Raw genomic sequence first — 27,457 nt, 5'->3', positions numbered from 1 at the left:
TTAACCACAGCTAAGGATAAGTGTATGTGCTAGGAACAGCACAGTCAGAGCAAGACGAATCTCGTCTGGAAACTACAATGAAATATGTCAATGTAATGATGAGGGCTGCTGTTGTAGCATATTCATTACAGACAGCAGCCAGTTTGCATATTGATGGAGATGTAAATTTAAGTACAGACCTCTTTAAATGTACAAATTCTTACAAAAAGGCAGAGCCAAAGAAAGGAAACGTGTTATAAATTCTGGTTTTGAGATTATTTAGTCTAGGTAATTGAGGAACTTACAGTTACTACAATTAATAGTTCGAGAGTTACATGAAAAAAAAGGTATCTTCAGGCAGTTTCTGGTCTGTGGCATAAAAAAAACCCTGATTGCTATGAGGAAGCACCTTCAGACTGAGAGAGGCTTTTCAGACGAACCAGTCCCCAGAATTACAAGGGAAAGCTTCCTGCTATTTGACCACTGAAGGAGTCAAAGTGTGCCTGATAACATAGTAGGGGAGCAAGACACGAAAGCCCGTGCTGCAGCTGTGGTTGCAAGCAGCTATTTCTCAGGAGTCAAAAGTCTCTATGTTTCCCAGGTGGTCTGTGCACGGGAATTAAAATAATTACAACATTAAAAAAAAATTAATTCCAAGAAAATATCTGGACCAGTTATCTTTTCAGAATAAATGGGCTGCTGTTTGCAGTTCCATAGGCATTCACGCCCCGTGGCGCCCTGCGTGGCCCAGTGCTGACAGGACATCTAGCGGCACGCACCCGTTACTGCCTAGAGAAAGAATCCTGCTAGGAAAACACAGATCCATTTTTGGTTTTGCTTCCAGATATTTTCTGGTACCAGTCTAGGGTTTCTCTGGCTGATGACGAGATTTCTGTGTTTATTTTATTACCCAAGTGTATAAAAGAGAAATGAAATTGTAAAAAGAAATATACAGTAACATCTGAATCACGTCTTTACAAAGATGGAACATTCTACATAATTTTGCTAATGTAAAGGTCAAGACTACTGATTTTTCTCTGCCTTTTCACCCTCACTTGCACTTTACTCACGTGGTCCAATGCAGTCGTTTATCTGGTTCTAGATGAAGAAACTTGCACAGCTGTTACTCCATACACTGAAAGGAAAAATCAGAATGTTTGAGCTCCAGGAGCTGACAGCATAGAATTCTCTACTGAAAAATTACATTTATTTACATTGATGGCTTCCCATTGCATAGTGGTTGGGTGTGTTTGGTTTTTTTTTTATTTGTTTGGTTAGTTTTTTCTAAGCAACGTGTTACCCTAAAAGCCATTTTAATTGCTGCTGTTCATGTTCAGCTTGCTTCTTGTGTTATTCAGTTTGAGCAACAGTGAAGCCATGGAAGCCAGGCCCAATCTGCTTTCATTTTGAAGTGGGACTACAGTGACAAGTTTCAAGTAGTTCAATAGCTGCGAAACTATTCCCATAGGAAAGCAGAAAGCCCTTTGTTTTGTTACTTTTTGTGCCTGTGTGAGTGATACTTAAAATTAATACTTCAAATGCAGCTTTAAACAGAAAGGCGGTTTTCCAGTTGTTTGGACTACCTGATGCTCAGACACTTGCTCTCACCATAGCTCCCAGGAAGAAGCTGAAACTGACCGGCCGATCCACGGCTGAGCTGGAAGCAACAACCCACCTCCCCATGAACCGTGCTGCCTGGCTGAGAGCTGGGGCAGGAAGAGCTCAGGCCTTCGCCCGGGGGCAGTGCCGCCCCGTGTCGCCTCGCCCTAACCCAGGGCCTCGCTAAGCACCACCACAAGCGCTGGGCTGGGCAGGCTCAGGGGCTCCCGCGGGCCAGCGCTCCGCCGTGGGAGCAGCGAGGGCCGCCGGCCGAAGGCGAGCCCGCCACTGGGCCCCAGCCGCTGTCCCGGCGCTCACTGAGGGGGGCGGCGGGGCGGCCCGGTGGGGCCCGGAAGGCCCCCGGAGGGAGGGAAAAGAGCCGCGAAGCCTCCACACGCCGGCAACAGGGGGCGAGCGTCGGGGGCAGAGGCGAGGGGCTGCCCCGCCCCCGCGCGCCTACGTGATCCCGCCCCTTGACCCCGGAAGTGGCGCGGGAAGAGGATGCGGATGCTGGAATAAACATGGCGGCCCGCGGCGCTACGGTTGCTCTGTTGCGGGTGGCGGTAGTGCTGGCGCTGCTCTGGGCGGGCCCGGCCGGCGCTCGCGTCCATCATCTCACTCTCAAAGTAAGGCCTTCGCCGCCCCCGGTACCTGCTGGCTCGGTCCTCGGCCGCATGGGGCGCCGTCCGGGTCGCTTGAGGAGAGCGGCGGGGCTGGCCTGGCCCTGCCCGTCTCCCGCGGGTCGGGGCTCTCCTCCCTACGTCTCCAGCTTTGTCCCGCTGCTTCGCCCTTCTCCTCTTTGCTTCTCATTAGACTCTCCCCCTGCGCCTTAGCCTCCCTGGGCCTCTCAGTGTTTTGCGTTACCCGTTGTTTTCCCTTCTCTCCTTTGCATCCTGTTAGCCCCCATGCCTGCTTTTTCTGGTCGTCTGTTTCTTAGCCGTGGGGAAAGCGTGTGAAGGGGCTTCAGAACTGTAGTGGTTTAAACGTGCAAATGCTTCGCGTCCTGTTAAAAGCAAGGCAGAAAGCTCTTTGTGGTAAGAGAGGGTTGAATGTGAGCTGGGGGAGATTGCTGAAGGGTGTTTGGGGTTGCTTTTGCTTTTAATCGGTGCTTTGCAGTAATCTTCCTGTCTCAATCACTATCATTCGACTCTGAAAGATTGTGGGGCTGTCCTATTGGCCTTCCAGATGTAGTTTCTTTGCGCTAATCAAGTGATCACTAGAGGCAGAAGAAGGTATTGATGCTGACAGCTCTCTATTTAGGTTTGATGGATTCCTTGTGCTTTGAAAGAGTGTTCTGTCGTCCTGTGCCTATACTTGACAAAAACTAGTTATTTAGCGTTGTTGATGGGAAGTGGTGCAGATCGTATTGAAGATCTGTGGCTTTGCAGTGCTGCTGTCTGTTGTGCTTTAAGTGAAAAGCTGCGCAGATGTTATGTGATAGAGGAACTGTGTGCTTGGGATGATGCTTTTTAAGGGCTTGTATATAGTTCTTGAAGCCCTCTGCAGTTTTCAGAATGAGTTTGTGAATTTTGTTCCTGCTGTCAACAACATGCAATACTTGGCCAATAGATATGTTGGAAGAAGTTAATAAAGTGGTAGATAACTGGGACCAGCATTACTGCATTCTTGTAGCAGTTTAGGGAGAGTGCCAAAACTTGGCAGGAGCTCCCCTTTAGCCTTTGGGATACAGTGGATGTTCATGACTTGTTTGTAGGGAGTTCTGCAGACTACATAGCTGTCTAACTATGTGCAACCATGTGAATGTTGTTCAGTAAACTTGTCTGTGAAGCAATAAATTAGGAGGATTTTCCTGGTTATGTTATTGTTTTGAGAAATTTCTGACCAACAGTTGAGTGCTGTAAGAATTTATCCTAGGGTGATAATTTTCCTTTATGTAAGAAACTTTCAAACAGGCCTCCAGCAAATGTTCTCAGCAGCAAACATTATAGCTCTTAGTTCCTATTAGCATGTCTCTTAACTACCTGGCTCAATTACTAAATTATGTTTGCTGATCTTCACATTCGAAGTGGGGTATGGTTTTAGTTTTGTAGGTACCAAAGTGCTACCAAGAACTGTGGCAAGTAAAAGTGCATTAATGTGTCTTTGTCTGCCTCCTGTATACACATGAGCTTTACTGTTAGAGCATAGTCATTCCTTTTCTACTTCATTGGTTGCTTTACAGTGTTTGTGTAAACATCAGGCTCCAACAACCGTACCCTTTCACAGTGAAATCTCCCGTCTCATGTTCTTGCCGTTGGCTCCCTGCTTGTAAGTGTGTTTTGACACTGTGCTAGGCGAAAGACCACGGCTTTGTGTGAGTTTGATACTGGATTTCCTCAAACGAGCTGTTACTGCTTAAGTTAGTATAGCCTCATTCTTGTATCTTTGTAATTAGTGTGCTAAGGTGAAGCTTTTCTTGTTACCAGAAAAGCAAACCACAGTCTGAGTGGTTTCCTGTTCTGAAAATAACTTTTTATCTTTATAAAAGCATGCAAAATGATAGGTTTTTTTCTGAGTTAGAAAAAGGATTTGTTTGAATCTTGCTGTTAGACTAACCTTGTCAAAGGAGACTATCTTCCTTAGTAGCAGTTGTTACCAGCTTCATCAGTTTAACGAGGTATGTTTAAAAACAAAACCCAAAAAAACAACACACTTGCAAAAATTAGTTATAGAAGACTGATGGAAACAGTTTTCAGAAGGTTCCAAAAGTAGCTGGTAGTTGGAGGTTTCTCTTGACCAAAAATAAGTTTTTTCATGTCTTAACAGTTGAACGCTATAATATTGAAGCCTTGTTTTGCATAATGCAATGGTAAACTGTCTCGGAGAATGAGAAAGTCAGTCTAAATGAGGACTTCGTCAGCCACACAGTTGCTAGCAAGTAGCCGAATGTACTGGTTTCAAGAGAAACTATTCAACTGGCAACACTGTGTAGTACCTGTGGTGTTAGTCTTTGATTAAAGTGAGTTATCTTTCTAATTAACTGTTTTCCAAAAGGGGAAGCAAGATCTCTCCTATTTTATGATACTGTCAAGATTGCAGTTTCATGTTACATTATTATTTAGAAGATGTTATTTTTCAGTGGTTGTTTGTAAAGACTTGTGGCATTTTAATATTGGTAGGTCTGAGGTTTCAATTGCTGAAGTTGTAAATACTTTTCACAATAATTAATTTCATCTTACACAAATTATAAGTCTTGCTAGTAGTCTTAAGGAATAACATTCATTCCATGTAAAAGTATGCACTCGCTGTTGAAACTTTCACTTCACTTAGAGTGTGATCCCAAGTATATTTTGGGTAAAATATTAAAAGAATATTTTTCTGCCTGTTCTGGGCCCCAGGATCTTGGAAACCACTTTCTTGTAATCTTATTCAAATGTTGCAGGACAAACTTTTATCCTGAAGGAATGGAAGAAGTGGAAAAGATTTTTATGGAAGTAGACTGAGAACTTATTGTGTTGGTTTGACTGTTACCCTGTTGGTGATGAGTTTCAGGGGCAGGCTTAATAGTTACATGCATCCTATGAAAATTAAAATAATGTGTATGCTAACAACTCAGATGCTTAAGTATTCATTTGTATGCGTTTGCACCTGTGTGGTAAACTTACAAGTGAATGTTTTTGAAGTCAGCATTTGAGTGATTATAAGTAAAAGCTGGATTCTTCCAACCTGTTAAACTTCTTGTGAGAGCTGAGGCAATTATTAGTAGTTCAGTATCTTTAAGCTGTCAATGTGTGGAGCAGTAGATGCTCTTGGAGAGTGTGGTTTTGCTTTGTGGCAACTGGTGACTGTGTGTGTGATCATGTAAAGCTGAGGGATTTGTGAACTAAATCTGTAAGCTAAACACTCAAAGCTGAAATAAAACCAGGGAGGCAAGTGTGTATGTTATATAGTAATTATCTTTTGTTGGTGGGTATCATACTAGTAAACTGGCAGAATAAATTAATTTTAATTGGAACTGAATAGCTTTTGCAAGTACTCTGAATTAAGCAGCTTGTCTGGTCATGTTCGCAAGATGCAAAACACCTTGTGGCTGGATGACACAGTATCTCCCCTTCATATTCCTCTCTACCTAATCACCCAGACAAATGCTTATCTGTCCAGGTGTGGTTAAATATGTATGATATGCTATGTAAAAAGCTAATATTAATCTTCCATTCTGACTGGGAAATTATATTGAAAGCAGCGTTAAAGAAGCAGACAGGCTCTTGTTTCAAGCACATTAAGTGACCTGGAACCCAAAGACAGCACAGCTGTAATACTCTAAACAAAGCATCTGCTGTGAGCTGTGTGTCACTAGCATTTTTTTCTTCTGACTATTACGGGAACCATCTGACTATTGGCCAGGTTAACTTGATTCTATTAGGGTGATCTTATTACAGCTAGATTACAGGTTAGTTGTGTCAGAATTGGTGTCCTGCTATTACAGTGAGTGATGCATCAGGAAAGTTTTATGCAGAGATGTCAAAATTAATACTGTGGGTAAAGAAAGAGAACTTACTGTACTTCTACAACTCTTACCTCAGTCTTCCAGCACTCTATCCAAAACTGTTTGTTTTCCTTTAGGAGCTGACTTCTCTGCTTATTCTGTTGATCTTCCTAGAAGAAACAATGTTCTTATTTTTAGTGACAACTTGTGAAGGTGCTTTGAATCACATTTTACACTTGCTTTTTAATTTTTGTTGCTATGTTTCTGCTTTTCTTCCAATTCATGAGCCAGTAGGTTTGAGGGTCCAGCTTCATACCTTATTTATTGATTTATGAGTGCAAAGTAACAGAGATGTGACCTTTCCTCATCTGATGTGGCAGCTGTATGTAACGTATATTACTTTTCATTTGAGGTTCTTCATGATGCACTTTTTTAGAGAAAAAAAGTTCACCTGAACCTTTATCAGCTGAGCAAGGCATGGTAGCAAGCAATGCTACCATCTCCTTACCAGACTAAGATGAAGTAAATTGTTTTGCAACTAAGACTCGGAGCAGAGGAGGGGATAATGATTTTCCTGTTAGACAAAGGAATCCAAGTAATTCTGTTTGAACGCACACATCCAGTTTTTGGTATTTATCCTCTTTATAAGACACAAGGCCTTGCTGAAAATCTTTTGGAGGAATGGGACTACCTAAAATTTCTCAGCTACACCATGCACATAGTTTTCCAGTGTGTTAGGTGTTAGACTGTCCAAACATTCACCCTGCCTAACATTGAAGATCTGATAACTATTGTCTAATGCTAGGTACTGTCATCTTGATTTGTCTATGGTTTCTTCTTTTTTTTGGTAGCAATATTTTGTTTAATCAGCGATGCCAGATATTGAATTTCTTCCAGACGTTTTTCTTGCATATTTCTCAGTAGCATAGCAGATATTTAGCAATGACATTTGTCTAAAGTTCTTGCTGTTCATGTTATCGAAAGAGTTGGTCAATTCCAGTGAAATAATTGGTTATATCTGAAGGTATCCTAAAGAAATATATCCCTGGTATGATTAGATAGATGTTTTGCGTGACTACTTAAGTGATGATCTCTTGTTACCTCGCTTCGTCTTTGACTCCTGATGCAGATGACAGTGTATGTGACTTGTAAACTTTCTTTCCTTTTCTTGCAGGATGATGTGAGGCAGAAAGTGCACCTGAATACCTTTGGCTTCTTCAAGGATGGTTTCATGAAAGTCAATGTTAGCAACCTTTCATTGAAGCCACCTGTGGGCTTTGATGACAAGAGTAGCTTATCAGTAAGTTACTTTGAGTCCAATGACTGTATTAAGGTTCCTTTGCAACTGCCCTTGCACTGGGTGCCTTGTTTGGTGTGTCAGATCCTAACTGGTGGTGCTATTGGCTTTGTTCCCCATCATGAGCTGTTTATGAGGATATGTACGTTGTGATATTTATCCTTGAGCACTATACATTCTGCTTTAAGGATAAACTAACTTCCTGGATCCTCTGATGAATTCGATGCACACATCTGTAACCTATATTGAACATAGGTTTCTTGAGCAGTCCTGTGATGTGAGATTTTCACATTGTTGTCCTGTTGTGTTGTAGTGCATCTTGTAATAATTATATCAGTAGGTTTCCAGAACAGTGACTGTCTTATTTTTAGAGGACTCTCTACATAACAAACATAAGGAATATGTAAGGAATATGTATTTTCTCTATCTCTCTCTATATATAACGTGTTATATAGCATATTAGTGATTTTAATAGACTGAAATACTAGGGTAGAAGACTCCCTGTTATTTTGTGTAGTTCAACCTCCTTGTTAGTAAAAGTATTAAATGTTTTCTTCAAGCAAAAACATCTGGAAAAATACTGAAATAAGTTAGAAGATTCAGGGACAGAAGGTACTCTGGATTAGTTCGGGTTTGAATTAGTATATATTCTATTCTTGGTGGTTGTGGATGAGCCAGCAAGTTTATTATATTTGAATAACTTGTTCTGTCTCATTGGGCAACAAGAAAAATACCTGGATTCTGCCTTAAACATAGGTTAGTTTATTTGAAGAGCAGTATCTGACTCTTTCAGTGGTAGTTTAGCTTCTGATACTAGGGGAACCTGAGCTGTTTTAATGTGACAGATGCTTTTCCTTTGTCTCATAGGTGGGTTTCAGCTTGGATCGAACAAGGAATGATGGGTTCTCCACTTACCTGGTAAGAGTAAGAGATGTGAGCTCGCTTTTTCTAAGCTGGGGGCATCTCATAGCCTACCTTCCTCCAGGAATGGCTGGAAGCAGTTAAAAAAAAAAACCAAAACACAGGGATGGGGGAGAGCCTTGAGATATGGGCAGATCATTAAGGATAATTCAATTTTATGACTTGCTGGACTGAGAATGGTAACCTCTACCTGAGAGGGAACATGACCTATTTCTTAGCAGCAGGGCACTTCAAAGATGTTTTGCTTATATTACCAGGATGAAGAAGTGGATTACTGTGTCTTGAAAAAGAAACCACAGCAAGATGTCTCTGTTATAATCTTACTTCTGGACTTCAAAACTGAAGTGTGAGTAAATTGTGTACGCTACAATTTAAAGTTATTTCTCTAGTTGAAGTTAATGTAACACTGATGAAATTTCTTGAAGGGCTTGGAAAAGCTGCTGTGCATGTATTATTTTTTAATGGGTTACATAAGAGTTGAGGGGAGGTGAAAGAAAAAAATCTGCAGTATAAAGCATTCTAAGAATAATTGCTGTATGTCAGAGGGATAAGGGGACACAGGGCAAAAGAATCATACCTTAATTGGGCTGAAGGCATGAACTTGAAGTCCTGGGTCACTTCTGTAGCTTTTGCACTGAATATGCTGTTTTATTGTTTATCTTGAAGATGCTTCATAAAATAGGTAATTCAAGGCTGTAGTATTCTTCTTTTATTATTGTTTGCAAGAACAACTGTAACTGTGTGGAAACATAATTTCTAATGAGACTCCGGTTACCAAAACTGATTTTCTTCAGTTGCCCTTCTCTTTCATGTAAATGTATAGCCTGACTTCTCCTGCAGTGATCAGTTCAATGCCAGGCTGCTGTGAGTCATGATCTGGTGCTCGCTGGTTCTCTGTGGTAAAAAAGCCAAGTCAAGACAAGTTGATTTTCCTTTATTTGGTATATGTAGGCTATGACAGATAGCCTCTTTATGAATATTAATTCACTTTTTGTATAACAATTTCTTGTTTAGTGTGAAGGTACAGTTCTCTGCAGAAGCTGTTTCTTTGCTACCTAAAATTTCATTCACGTCTGAGGAAAATGTTACTGCCTTAAATGCCAAGCCACTAAAACCTTCTGAACAGAGCAGTGATTCTGGTAAAAATCCTGCAAAGACCAACCAAAATACAAACAGTAAAGGTAAGCCTGCTAAACCTGACCTATATGTGCTCTCACTGCTAGTTCCTCATTGATACACATCCAGCAGTGTTGTGATCACATTCTGGGGCCCCCTTGGGCTAGAACTTGATGCACAGTCTTGTGTAAACCTGTCCATAGAGCTACCTTTTTGGCTGGAGTCTCTCCTGCTCAGTGATTTGTGTTAACCAGTTCCATTGATCCAGCAGAGACCTAACATGACTGTTGGAGACCTACAGTACCTGTGGGGAGGGGTTGGAGGTACCTGGTTGTCTTCTGTCTAGCAAAAAGAAGGCTAAGGGGCAATTTGGTAGACACCAACAGCTAGCTGAAGGAAAGCTAGAAGGACAATGATGGCAAGCTATTCTAGTAGTAGCATGCGATGCAGCCTGTGGCTGTTGCCCCTTATTCAATCTTGGGTAGCTCAGATTGGATATTGGGAGGGGAAATAAGACTTTCCTAAATAGGTATCCCAGCATTGTGGTAGATCACTTAGGGAAGTTGTAGAACCTCCACTCTTTGAAGTTTTAAACGCTTGACTGAACAAAACCAGGGCCACTGTGATACGCTGTTGATACTAGGCATGCTTTGAGTCAGAAGCTGGATTAAATACCTCCGCAGGTCCTTTCCAGCCAATGTTTGTATGAGTTTGTAGGTATGTATATAAAGAGTTGAAATCTAGCCTGTCACTTAGAAGCTATGGGGATGGAGAAGTAACTTTACTAGTAACCTTTCTTGGATGCGCAAATCCTTGTCTGGCTTCTAGACTAGCAGACAAAACAATTTTATAATCTCAGCTCTGATGGGATTAGTGCTAAACAGTTCATGTTAACCCTTCCTGGAAGAGTTTATACTTCAGCAGTCTGATCTGAAGTAGTCTGAGTCTGCCTTGGCCTGTCATGTTGACAAGCTTTGATGTCAGTGGAAAATTTTGCACATCTGCTCTAACAAATTAAGAGCTGAAGCTGGATGACACAGAAGGTAATTGATCTGACAGCTCTGGGTTTGCTTTTGCTTGCATTAAAAGGTGTAGCATGCACACTGGCAGCGCACTGGGGTGTGAGAGCCAAAAGCAAAGCTGAAGGCTTGAACTTTTGCTTCCTGGTAGAATGGGATGACCATATGTTTGAAAAGCTTTTTGTAGAAGTGGAGTGAAACTGTGAACTTGGCATGCTGCTCTGTTGAAGTCTTCTGTCAATTTAAGTGTCAGAAGAGATACTGACTTGGCAGGTTGCCTATGCTTTTGGGGTTTTTTTGTTTTGTTTTTGTTTGTTAGAGTTTTTACTGGGGCCTTGCTTAGTAGAGAGCTGAGAACTTTTTCCTTCCCCAGGGCTAATTAGGACTTCCTTATGTTTGTCAGGCCATGTATTAATGGCCAGATTAAGATTAGTCAGGGAGATAAACAGTACTCGGTCATAACATTAAAAGTCATAGCTGTAGCCTGCATCTGGTGGAGGTCATACGCCTCCTGCGTGGCTGTAATTGGAGGGGTTGGAAAGAATTCTTGGGTAGACATTTGTAGACGGTGTAATAAAGAAGCCTATCATGGCATCTGAGGATGCATTCCGGATGAATGCCAGCAGTGGGAAGAGTCCTGGGTGAGTAAGGAGAGACTGGGAAAGAATCTCTGTTAATGGTTATCTAGGAAACTGCCATGCAGATGAGTATAGGAAGATTTGAGTAATGTATTGGCAATGTGTAAAAGGTTGGTAGTCTATGGGGATATCTAGATGCAAACACTCTAAATGTACCATTAATACTTTTATCTCTAGATAAGAAGTCCAAACGAAGTACAACCTCGTCCCAGGTAAGAAACTATCTGCTGTTCTCTGTCAGAAAGAACCTGGGGGAATATTCCAGCATAAGCATAGCTAGAAAGCGGAGAGTGTTACATTCTATCGCTCTCAGCCTCCACTGTAGATCCATAGAATGCAGTTTTGATTGTCTGGATGGTGTAGCCAAATGTGGTAGTCACCTGCTTAAAAAAAAACAAACCCAAACAACTAAAAGACTCTTTTCCTTTTCACAGAGCATAGTAGAACAAGAACATCCAGTTCACAATGACAGAGGAACTTTTTCCTTTCAGGTAAGGTGTCTGTCAGTGCCCAGTCTCAGTGCATGCCAACAGTTCCTTCACCGTGCTACTTTGTGAAAAGTAAAAGTCTGGTATAGATGCCTCTCTGATAGCTCAGGAAGTTTTTAAAGTGGACTCTCATTAAGAATAAGTGCTGTAAATCTCTTTGTTTGTAAGTTGTGGGAACTGTTTTAAACAGTATTTGGTATGATGCAGTTCTGCTCAATATGCTGAAGCTTACAGGCTAAGATATTTTAAGTTTACTGTGATGCAACTAGTGCATATAGGTTCCTAACAACAAACACCTGTGACCTGATGACTCGCTGAAGTTGAAGATGCTTTGTATGAAACCAGATTAGCACTTTGTTTCAGCACACTGGTTCACTTGTGATTGTTGATTACTATAAACAAATGCATTTTAAATTCTGTTATGTGACACATCTCATTTTCATAGCTATGACAATTTGTATGGTTGGGGGAGGAACATGATAGCTGCTTATGCTTTAGGGCAAGTATGATCAAAATTCTAGGCTTCACCATGTTAAATACACAACACTTGCTGTATTTTCTCTATGGTGAACTAAATTGTACACAATACCTAAAGGTCTTGGGATTACCAGAGTGTGTAATCATAAATAGGTGCAATGATTTTGCATCTGGAATTCTGTTGAAACTTGCAGATATACTGGTATCTTCAGAACAGTATGCTTGATGAAAGGAAACAATTGACCCTAAATGACTGACTTTTTTATGCTTCAGTAGAGATGGCTTCTTACCAGGGCAACCCTCTTGTGAATTAGAAGAATGTTGACCTTCCTTTTCCTTACTTTCAGTTTTTTTTTAACATCAGCTCCGATAACCAAGAAGGTCTTTACAGCCTGTATTTCCATAAATGTGTTGGCAAGGATGGGTCGACTAATGATAAGCAGCTATTTAGTCTTGATGTGAGTATAGCTTCTAAAGTACAATTAACTCATTCACTTAGACTGAAATAATACAGCTTTCAATTCTGGCATTGTATACCAAATGCACAGTGTACATGAGTGTATACATGGGGTGGGAAGTGATTGAGTTGTACATTTAATTTCTGTAGTGGCCTTTCTGAAGGAAGCAACTACAGTAAGAATTAAAATGCTAGTTGTGCAGAAATGCCTGGAAGTCTGAAGAGTGCATGTGGGCTGGGTTCAGTCTACACAGTTGTGATTAGATGCTGTAATGAGATGGGCACTAAAACAGCTGTTCATGTTTTGCTGCGCTCAAAACCCACTTTTTCTTTTACACAGTGGCAGATGTTAAGGTTGTTGCTGCATTCTAAATTGTTGGTATTTGTGAATTCAGTGGTTTTGCTTTTTCTGGCCTAATTAAAGATGCATTTTTTACAGTGTTAGGTGCACATCTTAAAAGAGGCAAGACATTTGCTACAACATATTGCCTTTAACATCCAAGGGTTTGCTCCTGTGTTCTTTTGAGCCGGACTGTGTTATCAGCTCAGTCTTCCCCTTTTCTCTTTCCTGTGCTCATGCTGACATGGTGAACTATTCTGTAGTGAATCCTCTCATTGACAGAGATAACTTCAGCCAGATAAGCCCCCTGAACTGCTTTGTACATAATTGTGCTGATGCTACTGCAAGGGAACATGTTGGTGATAAAACTTAGCAACACTAACTTAACTCAGACTAGACTACTTTAAATCTGCTTCTTGTGTTGTATGTTCCGGAAGACCAAGTTTTTGAATTGCTGTTTGTTGCTTTGCCCCACTGAAGAAATTGGAAGGAGAAGAAAACCAAGATTACTAACCTGCTTGGTTGTATTGAGAGATGCAGGACAGTTTCAGTACTGCAAGCTAGTCTTGATGCATTATTTTAATTAAGTTCTAGCACATAGAACAAAGCTGTTTAGGGGCATAAATAGGATGTTAAATAAAACATCTGTTTTATCAGTCACGTAATAGGCTTGCAGCAGAGTGCTTCCTTTCTCTTGACAGGTGAAGAAATCCACTGTAGTAAACCTAAGAGTGAGGTTTTCAGCTATGTATGACACTCTCCATGTCTAAAATTGGGACTGTGCTAAAAAAACTTGCTTGTGTACACAAGGGCTAGATACTGTTTCTGAATCAAAGGTGTGCAAACTCTGGAGTTTGATATAGAGAACAAATATTCTTTGGGAAAATTACTTTGCCTTTCTGAACTACCTTGCATAACTGAAGCACTAGAAGGAACCTCTGTTCTTTTCTGTTTTTCAGGGAAATTATTGTTGTGGATGTAATCTTGCAAAATGTTTTGAGATTCTTGAGGATGAAGAGTTGCTTTTATTTTTACTTTAAGAGTCTAATAACAGTTGCCACCTCAGAAAAGCTGATTTTTAAATGAGCAAATTTAATTGTGAACTGTAATTGTTAACTCAGTGCTTTAACGATGTTTTTTCACCTGTACATATAACACAACTTTAATGTTCAGATAGAAATTACGGAAAAGAATCCTGAAAGCTACCTCTCAGCGGGTGAGATCCCACTGCCAAAACTTTACATTTCCATGGCTATCTTCTTTTTCCTGTCTGGGACTGTGTGGATCCACATACTTCGTAAACGTAGGTAAGTGGACTAGTCTGGTGTTAGTGAGAAGTGTGGGCCCACCTTGTTTGATTTTTATTTTTTTATTCTTCCTCTTATTTATGCCCAATTCACAGTCAGATTTAGTCACTTAAAACTCCAAATCTGTCTCAATATTGTATGCCTAATAATACAGTTTATAGTTGACAACAACTACTTCTGTCAGTATAATTGGTCCAGACCACTGTTCTAAAGTTGTCTTATGTTAAGAAATTCTTTGTGTGCTGTATATATGAAAACTTATTGTGGCAAGAAATAAACAGGGAATTCCTGTAGCTGATGACAAAAGGAGAACACCATTTGAAAACAAATAACAAGAAAAACTGGATGTAATCTTTTTTTTCATATGGAGAATGGCAGCTTATGGCAGTGGAGAGCCATAAACATCTTGAGTATAGTCAAAATGGTAGGAATTCATAATTGAAAACCATGCTTCTGAATAATTAAAGCATAGCAACAGAAGCCAGGATTCCATTTTGGCTTTTCCTCTTAGTCTGAAGTTCATTTGGTGATCAGATTATTTGGTAGTCTGGAGATCACTTGGTGGTGTGGTGTAGTGATTGCGGGGCCAGAGGGCAAAGTGATACATGTTTGAATTATGTTTAGCAAACTTTCTAACAGTTATGATCTAGATATGCAAGAAGTTCCTATGAAATACTATTTTAAATTAACCTAAGTATTAAAAATCAGAGTTGTAGAACATACAGTTGAAACGTTGTTCAGGATGTTGCAAAAGCGTCGGCTGCAACATTAAAGGCAATCCTTTTATGGTAATAGTCAGCTCACCCTGGGAGTTACTGTTTGATATTTATAGGTTTCAAAGAAATACACTTAAGAACTGCAATTTTTACTCCTGGCTTGTAATTCATGCTCTTCCTCTTCTTTTTTTTTTTTTTTTCTTTCTTTCTTTCTTCCCAGAAATGATGTCTTTAAGATTCACTGGCTAATGGCAGCCCTCCCTTTCACAAAATCTCTGTCCTTAGTCTTCCATGCGGTATGTATGATGTCTCTGCCTTAAATTGTTCAGCTAGGAGCTAGGAGCATGGAATCCAGGGCATGCTCTTAGAGAAATCTTCTTTGGATGGGGGGGAATGTGAGGAAGGGAGAAGTGTCTTTCATAGTTAAGCATTGGAACTGAACTGCAGCTGTTCAGAGGAAGCGATTTAGTTTTCATCAGCAAATTCTGACAAATACAATTGAGACCATGGCCTAAAGTAGTGAAGCAGCAAGCACATATGAGGGTTGAATGAGTTCCATGAATTCTAGTATTTTGACCGTCTGAGGCTGGCCTGAAAGCTTGAGCTATGGTGCTGCTTTGGCCACATGACTTGCAATTAATGTTGATAAATGGAAACCTTGATGAATGCTTGTAAAATTCAAGGGCACTTCTGTAGATGAAGTATTACAGTCTGCTGTAACATACCTAATGTTACAAGATTTAACAGTTTCAATACATAAAGTCTCTGTTAGGTGGTATTGACTTTGCCTTTCCGCTGAGAAGATCTTAAAGGTAATGGCAAGTGTTTAATCCTTCACTGTCTGTGTCAGCTGTGACCTGCACCTTCACGTTCGTGATAGGATAACTGCCACAAACATTTTTGGAGTCTAATGAACTGAGTCAGGTTTCCAGTGAAACTAGAAAGTCTGTAGTTACATAGTGCAACTGAACTTGAACAATGAATGAATAAATAGGTTACAAATGCAGTTGCTCAACTATAGTTTAGGTGTGGGAGCTGTGTGGGAAGGGTGTAGATGATGTGAGATATGTCCACTAACACTTAGGAAATACAGCAAATGGAAATGACCTCATTGTTGCTAAACAAAACTAGCATATGTTGGGAGGAAGTAATCTCTAAGATGTTGCAGAGCTGAGTTTGTAAATGCCAGTTGGAAAATGAAACTTGAAGTGGCTGTTGAGCAGACTTGTTTTAAAGACAAGGGTGGGGTGCGGATGAGCAGGTTGTAAAGTAACGTATTTTCTGCTTCCAGATTGACTATCACTACATTTCTTCTCAGGGATTTCCTATTGAAGGCTGGGCTGTTGTTTATTACATCACTCACCTGTAAGTATGTTAGAAGATTGATGTGATGGATTCAAACATTGGAATTGAATTCCCTGTGGGGCTGCCCCCCTCCTGAGCAAACTAGAAAATTGCTGATTCTTTGGTACTATGGTCTGAATGACGAGACAGCAATCAGCCCTGTGTGAAGGGGAAGGCTCTACTTAGAGGGCAGCTGCAGAGAATTGGCACTTGTGTGGTGGAGGAGTAAAAGGATAAATGCTTTGCTTTTCTTTGTTCATATTAGTATTCAAGTATCTAATTTGCTCTTGCTGTGAGTGGTAAGAGGGTACAGCTGCCAGTGTTGTCTCCTGTTCATGATAGTGAATAGATGACTCTCCCAGGAAAAGATTGTATATTGACAATTGTGAATGAAGTGCAATATTGTTATGTGATACACAGTTGTAAGCAAGTACATCTGCTTCACTGTTGTAGGATAAGCACTTGCCAAAATTATGAATAGCAAGGCATTTGTTTGGATTTGTGGCTTTACTGACTGTAGGAGGGAACCTGGACAGAAGAGAAAATGTGATAAGTGTCTCACTACAGTATTTGTTTCTCTTTCAGACTGAAGGGTGCTCTGCTGTTTATCACTATTGCTCTTATTGGCACAGGCTGGGCTTTCATTAAGCACATCCTGTCGGATAAAGACAAAAAAATTTTTATGATTGTCATCCCACTTCAGGTGAGGACTAAGCTCTGTCAATACTTAACATCTTGTGGGGGAGCTGCTTGTGCAAACTGTAAAAGGCTGTGAATACTTCCCAAAACACCACGTAGATACTGCTTGTATAAGCCTGTTGGTTAGAATGTAAGTTGAGCTGCAATTTCCTGGGCCAGAAGTTACTTCTATGATTTTTCCCCACTTTTCTCCCTGTATTGAGTATGAGATAATGGTGGTCAGATAGTGTCAGAAAATGAACAACTAGCTGTAAGTTAGGTATATTCCCACTGGGGCAAAATTTGGGCTGCCAAACAGTACTGAACTACGGAGCTGAGAAATTAAATGAAACTTGTCACTTCTGAAATGCTTACTGAAGAAGCTTAAGAAAAAAAAAAGTGGGGGAAAAAGAATACTTGTAAGCCTGTTTGGGTCTGGAGGAAGCTTGCCGAGTGTGTTCAAAGTGATCAGTGCTTGTCTCCAACTCCAGGAACTGAAGAACATAGGAGGGCAGCACTTATGTTTGTTGTTGTAGATAGAACAGTTTTTCTACCTTTCCAGATGGAATCCCTTACTCAGCTGCAAAACCAGAAATATATAGTTAGTGTTTGAGGCTCTTACAGAGCTCAGGTATGGAGTACAAAATGTGGTCAATGACCAGTTTGAATTATTGGTTTAATTTAGAATAAAGTATTTAAACTGTTTGCTCTGTGTGTGTATGTGGAGTCCTGTTACTGTATTTTAATGAATAGATTTTGCTCTTTTTATCTCTACTGATACAGTAGATTCAGCATAGTATATAACAGAGGACTACTTTCCAAATGTCAGCAGAAATAAGTTCCAATCAATCTTACTTCTGTAAATCCTGTGAAGATACTACTGAACATGTAACTTTCTTGACGTAGAGCTGTGGAAGAATTACTGGTGTTACTGAATGGGCTCTTCCTGCAGCTGTGGAACAGCTTTTGCTGAATTAGCATCCTAAATCTAGTATTACCTTGGAAAGCTTCTGAAACCATTAAGCATGTTTCATCCTGTAGGTACTGGCGAATGTGGCATACATTATCATAGAGTCAACAGAAGAGGGGACAACTGAATATGGACTGTGGAAAGAAATACTCTTCCTGGTGGACTTGCTATGTTGTGGAGCCATCCTGTTCCCAGTGGTATGGTGAGTCACTGTGTGTGTGGTGTGGTTTCTGAGCCCTGACGCCTTGAGCTTTTTCTGAATTAATAGGTATTGACTGTTAGAGCTAAAGATACTGCCATAGCAAAAAAAGTCAGTCCTTTGGAGTCAAGCATTCTATTAACTTTTTTAAACTGTAACAGTTTTAATGCTTCAATCTTGTAGTGTGGAAGGTGCTTTATCCCCACTTTAACATTTCCAAAGCAAGTGGGGTGGGTGGTGATTTAACTGTGGTCAGCGTGGTGCAGACTACAGATGCTTTTGAAGCTTAGAATTTTGCAGAAGCATTGACTCTTACATTGAGAAACAGGATTTTTCTTTACTGTCTGAGGTTGGAACCTCAACCTGAGGTTGCAAAGTTCTAAAATGATAGCACTAAGATCAGTGCTGCCTTCCAACAGAGTAGCAGCATTTTTGCTTGACTGTTTAGAAGAAATAATCCCAGGGGAGCATTTCCCTGTCCTTCCTTCCACTCTTCTTGGCAAGGAATAATGTTGGTTATATAAAACTTAACCAAAATGCTGATAATTCAGATAAATACAGATAAATACTATTGTTGCTTTTTGCCGGTTAGTCAGAACATTTATCTTGTAAATTTATTTCAGTCTTAATTGGATAAACAGCTGGATTTAAAGGAGGATATGAAGGAGCTTCTGGCTCCTTGATTAGCACAGAGAATATTCTTATTTTTTCTCTAGTATCTCCAGTATTTTTTTCTGAAAGAGTGGATATAAATGTTTAGTAAACGTGTCATCACTCTAGAGTGTAACTCTTGAGTGTTTCAGAGCTGTTTCATAACACATACATAGGTGTGTGTAAAGACACACATTCACATTGCTCAGTAGATGGGAGTAAGCTTCAGCTTGACATGTGAGGGTGGGTTTCTGCTGTCCTTACATTCCCAGTTGTCCTCTGCACAAGGGCAAAACCCTACGCAGTCTTGGTGACCTTCTGCCAAGGCTGGGAAATGTCTTCCAAGAAATTTGCACTACCTGCTTGTCCCTTCCCCTGTTCCAGTGAAAATGCAGCAGTTCTTCTGAAGTTGAAAGCATTTGGGTGTGGTAAATAAATCTGCAGGATTATTAACTGAAATTGTAGAAACTGATTTCCTGTGATAAATGTGACTTCTACAGTCGTAGTTCTTACTACCTAATGCTAGAATCGGTATGTCCTACCTAGTGATATGCTGGTACAAAACTTGCTTTCCATAAAGGAACTGTATCTGAAGAACAAATACATGTGGGTGAGCTGTTCTGTAACTGTTCGTAGTGTGTAACCAGTGTTCCTGCATTGTCATGGTACCAACATATACTGGCAGTGAAGCCCAAGGCATAAAATGCTGCCTCTTTTTCATCTGGATGGTATCACTGCAGCTGGTGGGATGACTCAAGTGAGCAAGGTGACTAAGACTTGGCCTTTGAATTTACATTCCCACAGTGTAGCTTCTGTTACCTAAGTTGCCTATGTAGACATGTAAGCTAAGCTGTAATCAACTATTTAAACAAAAAGAGCTTAAAAGAGCAGTAAGATGCCAAATGCTTGACAGTACTGTGAATAGTAATTCAGCTTAATTGTACAAGTGGAAAGCATTATGCTAGAAAATGCCCTGGTTTCTCACTGTGCTCCCTTCCTCCCTCCCACAAAGCTTTCTGTAGGCTTTGACAACAGGCTTTCTTAACCACAAGGAAATACAGATACTAACAGATAACTAACTGCCTGAGCTGGGGGTGAAGTATATGCAGTGCCAAGCACACTAAGCACAGTTAATTGCAAGCATACCCCAGTCATAAAGAGCTAACAAAACGTGTCAGTGTTCTGGAGGGCTACAGTAAAAAGGAAGTGTAAAACTTACAGCTAATATGCTCATTTAACTTTTTTTTTTTTCCAGGTCAATAAGGCATTTACAGGAGGCTTCAGCAACAGATGGGAAAGGCAAGAAATCCGTAATTTTTTTTTCCTGGTTTATGCTATATGCCATAAAATAATGCCAGAAATTTCAAACACATGATGCTGATTTAAAATATGTAAACTAAAACTATACTAGGTTAGTGTCACACTGCTGCTTTTCCTCAGGGGGCTCATGGGAGTAACTTGTGGAAAATTACCTTTTCCATGTATTGCTTTGACTATCAGAATTCGTACATGGAACTCATTCTCTGGTGCTTGCACAGCTCTTGGTGCATGAGCTAAATGTGATATTGAGAGGAAATAATCTTGACAGATGGGCTGCCTTTTCTAAGACTCAGGTGTTCAGAAGCAGAACTAGAAGTGAATTCCGGAATTGCTGACTGTTAGCCAAAATACACTCCCTTATTTCAATTTCTGCAGAAATCTGTTTCTGCCAGAATAGAGGGAAACAAGCCTCGTTATGAAACAAAACATAAATTGGCATTCAATGTAACACAGTTCTTGACTTGTCCGTGTTTGTACAGCAGCTTAAAGGACTGCTTGTGTAAAGTGAAGTTACGTGTACTGTAGCAGTGAAAATGAGATGATGGATGGAAAGCCAACCCAAATAATGGCTTCTGAAGTGTGTGTTTTTCCTGCCTTATCTGCTCACTTCTGAATTAGTTCCTCAGTTGGCTGCAGATGCAAGCCACAGAGCATAGCACTGGCTTCGTTGGAAGCAGGCAGCCATTTCAACGTTCTCTCACTTGGTGGCTTACCCTTCTTGAAGATTTATTTCTAGAAGGTCCTTTGTTGGCAACATCCTTTCAACCCAGTCTTATCCTTTAACTCATCTCCTCTTTCTGGAGATAGCCTCCTAGGTCTGGATGCTTCATCCAGTCATTTCCTTCGTTTCCACTAAGACTTTGACATTTCAGCGCAGATTGCCTCTGTAGTCTAGTAGATGCACTATAACACTGGATACTGAACTTGGCCCTGTGCAGGCCACAGATTAGGTCTTTCCTTGCCATCTGTTAAATTGAAACAATACTTAAGGTGAGCCCAGCTGGTTTTTTTGAGATTCCAAGCTGTTTAAAAAAAAAAAAACAAACACCCCACCCAAACCCACCACCATACACAGAAAACCCCCAAACCTAAAGGGGGGGGAAATATTAATTTCTAATAGAAACCAATGCAAAAGAGGTTAGCGTTGATAAAGAACGTTAATGTTGTTGGTAGCTTTCTCATCAGTGTGTTCACATGGGTTCAGACACATTCGCTGATGAATTCGCTTTACCTTGTCTACTAAGTGTATCTGGAGCTTATTTTACACATAAAAGCATATTTTATGTCCTTACTGTTAAAAAGTTTGCTTCAGGGAATGTCTAGGTTTAAGCAGTCTTTCTTCTGGAGACTTCGCATGTGTTAGGCCTGGTTCTTAGGTGAGGCCACTGTGAGTGACTGCAAATAGAGCTCAGCCTCCCTGTAACTAAGGCAGAACTGCAGGGTGGCAGTGGAGTCTGACTTCTGATGCTCGGCACTCCGCAGCTAGTGCTCCGAACTGGGGCACAGAACTTGTAGATCTCTGTGGCCTCAGGTGATCATGCCGTGTCTACCTTGCGCGTGATGGTTCTTACCACAAGATGGTACTATGGAGTCCGTTTAACTTCAAAAGGCTGCACGAAGGGGAAAAGGTGGCCAGTGTCAAGGACCTGTTGTAATGGGTGAAGTCCAGATCTGAAACCAATCCCTTCTGAAGGATGCATTGTAGTCTATAAGGGAGGTAACAGAAAACTGTGATCTGACAAGAACCCGTTGTGTCTCTAGCTCATCAGTGCTATGCATATCTCTGAGGGACTGTTCTTAGTCCTCTGTTTTGAATTGTTTTCCATGAGTGATGGCACTCTTATCATGAATGTTGCTTGTGGATCACCTACTGCTGTTACCACGTTTTGCCTACTGATATTACCATCTGGCTGTGCAGATCCTGAAGGTTCTGTAATTGTCTGTTGGAAGGGACTTGGCAGCTGTGTTAAGCTACACTAATAATAAAAGAATAGCTAAGGAAAAAATCTTCAGGGAAAGCATCGCATAGGCTGGCAGGAGATTTGGGCCAGGACAGCCACAGTGCTGGGACTCACTTGTGAAGTACAATGTGGTTAGTGTGTTTAGAGGCTGTTGATAGGAGCACATGCGGAGCAAGTGAATGGAAATGTGATGGTTGAAGCAGAATGTTACCTAATGTCTTGCTGCTAGTATGCCTGGTTGAGAATACCAAAAGTGTGATTTGGTTGCACTGTAATAGGGTAGGGAACCGGGGTCATTTAGCCTGGAGAAAAGGAGGCTCAGGGGAGACCTTATCACACTCTACAACTACCTGAAAGGAGGTTGTAGTGAGGTGGGTGTTGATATCTCTGCCTAAGTAATAAGTGATAGGACAAGAGGAAACAGTCTTAAGTTGTGCCAGGAGAGGTTTAGATTGGAAGGTAGGAAAAAATTCTTAACCTAAGTGTTGTCAAAAGCATTTGAACAGGCTGCCCAGGGAAGTGGTGGGTCGAGTCACCATCCCTGGAGGTACTTAAAAAGACATGTAGATGTGGTACTTAGGGGAATGGTTTAGTGCTGAACTTCGCAGTGCTGTGTTAACAGTTGCACTCAATGACCTTAAAGGTCGTTTCCAACTTAAATGATTCTATGATTGTGTTAGGCTATCAATCTTAGTCTTGTCACCAGCATTATTTATTTTTTTCCCCACAGCTGAAGATAGTTTTCTCCTGAGGTGGTAAAACTACTGGATCTTCTCACATGCAGTTTAATACTGCATTGCCTGCCCTGTGGTTAAAGCAGACGGAATCTTACACAGTTTTCTAGTCGGACTGCCTGTTGCTTGCTAGGATTTGTCTACTGTTACCTCAAAGGTTGCTTTCCCTGTTCTCTCACACAGAAATCATTAACTTATAGGTTGTCTTGGAGAGTTATAGACTAAAAATTCAACAGTTGTTTCTCCTGGCACTGAGCCTTCTGGTGACCTCCTTGCTGGTGAGAAAGACCTAGGGACAATTATTTTGGCTTTCTTGCATCTATTAGAACTAACAACTCCAGGACTTCATGGCTCAGGATCTTGATAGTGTTTCCTGACAGTCTTGTCCTCTTCCAGCTACTTCACACCCTGTTTATTAGATACCATTCCCTTGGGTGAAGTGCAGCCATGACGGTTGTGTGACTAGACTAGAAATGTAGCAGAAGGCTGGTTGGATTACCAGTCTTGTAGTCTTTAACAGCTGTGCTTGTCATAGGCTTTGTATTAGCAATGTACAATTATTAAAAAGTCTTGTTATAAGTAGCAGTGATTTGGAGTCACTAGCAAATGGTCATTTAAAGTTTATTTTGGTTTGGGTTTTTTTGAGTTGTTTTGTTGTGGTTTTTTTTTAAGTTTTCTAAGAGGAATTGATCTAAAGCCATAATTATCCAGGGAGACCTTAAATCCACAGATACTGTGGATAGGTGGCAGAGAGTAGGCATGGCACAGTGATACAGCTGTGTTTGAGCTGCCTGGTTGTTTGCTTTTTTCCTTTGAAGGTGATCTTTAAAGTAAAATATCTGACCTACACAGGCTTCTTATCTTGCACAGCAGTGGGCATAAACATCCCATTTTTAGAAGCTTTTCTTCCCCTTTTTAAAATCACCCCTTCAGACTTAAGTACAGCTATTTGGTCTGCCACTGTATGTTTTCTCAGATGGGAGCCTATATCCTCTGTCCATTTCTAGATCTGCATTACAAGTGTCTTGCAGATTTAATGAAATCAGCCTTGCAAACTGAACTAGGAATGTTTGGACAGAAAAGCCGCTCAACTACCACTACCTTGTTTACAGATATCACAAGAAAAAAAAGAGATGGAATAAACTTGAGGGGTTTTTTTGGTTTTATTTGGAACTGAAAGTTGTATGTCACTGGACCTCTCAAATGTCATAACCTACTCTTGTGTATTGTGTAATCTGCTGTTTGGGGGAGGAATAGAGGGCTGGAAACACCACTGCAGTTTTTATCTTTTTGTGCCTCTGTGTGTGTCATAAGAGATGTGAAACTCTGTGCAGTCTGATCATGAATGGTTAGGTATTTTCCTGAAGCACTGCAGCATGTCGTAGTTGGCAGCAGAATTAGGGTAAATACATTGCAGTGTGTAGCTCACAGGCAACATTCCCTGTGTGCTGTGCAGTGGGCAAATGATGATTAATGCTTTCGTGCTTGCCCTCATGTTAGGAAAAACCATTTGTTTGTTGTTCAGTGTCTTCCTGCTTCTGTACCAGGAAAATGCTGTGAACAAAGAGCCTGGTCCTGCATGATGCAGAAGACCTTCTGCTCAGCTGAGCTTAGCAGACGCTGGAGGCAATGGCTCTGTGGAGACCCATGCCAAAACACCTCCACACCAATCCAGTGAGGAGGGGGTAGCGCAGGAGTAAACATGCTGTAGGTAGTACATAGGCATCTCAAACCTTGAGATAGAGCTTGGTGATTTAAATGTCAAGACCTCAATGCATAGTGCTGGAAAGTTGGGAAATGTTGAGGAATTCAGTGGGCCTACTGTGTTCCAGTATATCACTTCAGGTGCCGTCTGGGGTTGATGTAACAGTTACGTGTTGGAGATACATTGCTTATCTTGTACATCGGACTTTCTTCTGACCCTGGTGAGGAAGGTTAACCGGTCTGTGATTAACTAATCTGTGCCACCTTCTCATGCATGACACCAAGGATTACTGTATGTGTTTGCTTGACCTCTTCTTTCTAGTACAGGAATGCTTTTAAGCAGAGTACTGTAGAGATTATAGAGCTATACTTCTCAGAGTTACTGGAGTTTCTTTTTGAGGCCTAGATCTACATGTGTGCCTTCATTCTTGAGAAGAACAGAAAACTTCTGTTTACTATTTGGTAATGGCATAGATTGCATCTCAAATGCACCAGAGTTAGTATAGCATGCAAAGCAGTGTAGAAATATTCTTAGCTGTACTTCAGTGGGTTCACTAAAGATGCATTATGGTTTGCCCTTGTGTACTGTATGGCCTGGACTTGAGCTCCCTATGCCCTCAGCTGCAGTCCTGTTATTGTTGTTACATACATATTCTAAAAAGCTCAGACCTAGTAATCAAAAAGCTATTGTCTGATGGTGTGCAAGGCTGTAGCATATGGTCTGATTTTCTTTTTCCCCCATCTTACAGGCTGTCTCAGATTTTGAAATTGGCATGGGGCAATCTGAAAGATTGATTATCAAAATACTGTGGTACACTATATTTTGATCAATGCCAATCAGGCTGTTGCAGACACAGGCTGTTAAAGTAAATGGTGATAGAGAGGTGAGACTGAGGGAAGGTATAGATGCTGTTCTAAACCTCTCCAGGAGGATGGCTTTTATCTTCTTAATTATTCTTTGAAAGAGATGGAACACAAGTGTGAATTCCGTTGTAAAACCTTTGGTAGAAAGTCTCTGTTGAGTGTAGGTTTCTTTTTTTTTTTTTTTTTTTTGTTCTTTGCAGTTAAGTACTGTGCCCGGAAGAATAGTTAGCATATTCCAAACATAAATTTACCCATCCTTTACTGCATACTGTGATTGCTGCTGTGTTACCACAGCTTCACAGGTTGGGGCTGCAAGTGATTCAAGTTCTAAGTGACAGCTGTTGGCCTAGCCTCTCTCCTTGTAAGTGTTGCTGTCGGTGTCTGGACTTCCAGGCTAAGGTGAATTGAAGTCTGTCCAGCAAAGTGAGACTCAAGTATTACTGCTTGGAGTGCATTCAGCTTGTGAAGAAGCAATTCACAGGCTGCTGATGCCAAATAATGATGATTTTAGAATTTCTCCAGAACAGTGTACTATAACTTTAAGCTGTTTTAAAAAAAACTGGCAGAACTTTTTAGACATGCGTTAATACTGACTTTACTATCTGATAGTGGAGAGAAGTATTCCTGAAGCTGAGGCAGCTAGAGGAGAACACCTAATTGTGATAAATGAGCAAACCGGTGTCCAGAGGTGGCTCTTCAGTCTTTCTACTTGGGGTGGGGGGTGTCCCTCTTACTTATCCTTATTTCCCATACTCAGCCATTCTAGATATCAGGATATACTAACTTCCGAATCCTTGGTATTGAGTAGGTGAGATCTTGAGCTATGCTCCATCAGCTGGGAAAGGTGGCAATATGACATGTCAGTTGGCAGCCAGATCTTTGGCTTCACTATCCTTTCTTTGTATGCACTGCATGAATCAACAGAAATGACTCCTCAACTCACTCAGTGGTTGACAGTAAAGCACTGATGGACTGGCAGTTTGAATCACAGCTGTTGAGTTGGTGTTGCTTTAACTACAAAGCCTAGTAATTCTCATGGCCTGTCACTGCACCACTTGGTGGCAGTTCTTGAAGATAGATGCCTTGAGTTAGAAATAGATCCTTCTGTATACAAACCAGTGTATGGTACATCACAAGATCTTCATGGTCATACTTAATGTTGCTCTCCTTTAAGACAGTATTGCTTCCCTGCATCATGATTTAATGAGCTTGTCCTATGTATTTACTTGCTTTAATCTTTCTCCAACTGTATTATGAAAAGCTTTTAACACTAGGTTGTCTGGCAGAGCCCTAGACTCATTAAAATCTGCAAGTTTTCGCTTTTTAAGTATGGGAAGCTAGCTTTTGCAAGGGATGGAAGTGAGGGAGAGGTAGCTTACCAGTGTCTTAGGGCTGATTTAGCTACTAAGAACATAGTTAGATTCTTGTTCTAGCAGTTTTAAGTTTTGCCATTTGTTGCCCAGTGAAAGTGCTCAGTGCTTCACTGCTGGTACTCAACAGGTGCAAGTCTAGAACTTGAGCACTGCTTTCTGGGGTCCAGAACTATATATTGCAAAGTAGATGCTATTCTGTGTTCAGGTTTTCATGTTGTAGTCCAGGAGCGAGTGTCCTCCCAAATCTGTGAGATGGTGTTCCTCTGCCATATTGTGCTGTAAGATTGCCCCTAATCTGATTGGTGTTCAGATGAGTGTTGCACAGTAAGAGCTTTAGCTTTATGGAACTGAACTTGGTGTTCCTTCACAAATAAGATTCGGTTGGTTTTTTTCCCCCTCTTGAGCTCTGGCTCTGCTTTCTCTTACTGGTCTGCCCTGTGCTCTGTCAAAAGTTCAACATCCTGTTTGGGAATATGTAGAAGCCACTAGCCAGCACTAAATCAAAACTGCTGTTAGCTTAGTTTGATCTACCTGTCAGTCACTTGATGCCTTGTGTTAGTCAGGTGCTGTTGTTTTAGTACATCTGCTGGAGGAGGGCTTGTATCTCAGTGTCTATAGCTTCCAGTGGTTCTCCTGAAACCACTTGATCTCTAGTTTATACAAAGTAGGTTTATAACAGAATGTTGTCTGTCTTCACTGTAGCTTATGTAGTGAGAACCTGTGAGAGTTTGTGCTGCATCTGACATTGCAGTTCTGTGTTGTGTTTGCCACAGGCAGTGAAGCATTTCTTGTGTAGCTGTTAGCCCTCCTCTTCCTGATGTGTAATACTGTATTTTGTACTGTTGTGAACCTGGAAGACCTGACGTGCAAATACATGCA

At 41.0% G+C, this 27,457-nt stretch overlaps 2 protein-coding genes across 3 annotated transcripts in view; one reads left to right on the top strand and one right to left on the bottom strand.

Moving 5' to 3' along the window:
- The window catches only part of FNBP1 (formin binding protein 1), a 110,767-nt gene extending 108,849 nt beyond the window's left edge, over window positions 1-1,918 (bottom strand). Inside the window, exons 1-2 of the mRNA XM_055796740.1 lie at window positions 1,588-1,918; window positions 1,050-1,114 (exon numbers count right to left, since the gene is read on the bottom strand). The gene's annotated coding sequence lies outside the window, so the exon portion shown is untranslated. The remainder of the gene's footprint in view (window positions 1-1,049; window positions 1,115-1,587) is intronic.
- A 131-nt stretch (window positions 1,919-2,049) lies between these two features.
- The window catches only part of GPR107 (G protein-coupled receptor 107), a 36,740-nt gene continuing 11,332 nt past the window's right edge, over window positions 2,050-27,457 (top strand). Inside the window, exons 1-14 of one of the 2 annotated variants that reach the window (XM_055796746.1) lie at window positions 2,050-2,204; window positions 7,179-7,304; window positions 8,169-8,219; window positions 8,480-8,568; window positions 9,237-9,403; window positions 11,173-11,207; window positions 11,430-11,486; window positions 12,308-12,418; window positions 13,931-14,064; window positions 15,001-15,076; window positions 16,072-16,145; window positions 16,710-16,827; window positions 17,844-17,974; window positions 19,878-19,921. In XM_055796746.1, coding sequence (XP_055652721.1) covers window positions 2,100-2,204; window positions 7,179-7,304; window positions 8,169-8,219; window positions 8,480-8,568; window positions 9,237-9,403; window positions 11,173-11,207; window positions 11,430-11,486; window positions 12,308-12,418; window positions 13,931-14,064; window positions 15,001-15,076; window positions 16,072-16,145; window positions 16,710-16,827; window positions 17,844-17,974; window positions 19,878-19,921 — 1,318 coding nt within the window. In that variant the 5' untranslated portion in view covers window positions 2,050-2,099. The remainder of the gene's footprint in view (window positions 2,205-7,178; window positions 7,305-8,168; window positions 8,220-8,479; window positions 8,569-9,236; window positions 9,404-11,172; window positions 11,208-11,429; window positions 11,487-12,307; window positions 12,419-13,930; window positions 14,065-15,000; window positions 15,077-16,071; window positions 16,146-16,709; window positions 16,828-17,843; window positions 17,975-19,877; window positions 19,922-27,457) is intronic. The other variant, XM_055796751.1, reaches the window with a different exon arrangement.

This window comes from Falco peregrinus, chromosome 1 (assembly GCF_023634155.1).
Source record: "Falco peregrinus isolate bFalPer1 chromosome 1, bFalPer1.pri, whole genome shotgun sequence".
Classification (NCBI taxonomy): domain Eukaryota; kingdom Metazoa; phylum Chordata; class Aves; order Falconiformes; family Falconidae; genus Falco; species Falco peregrinus.
Note: the sequence above shows the minus strand (reverse complement) of the source record. Positions and strands in the feature narration are given on the sequence as shown.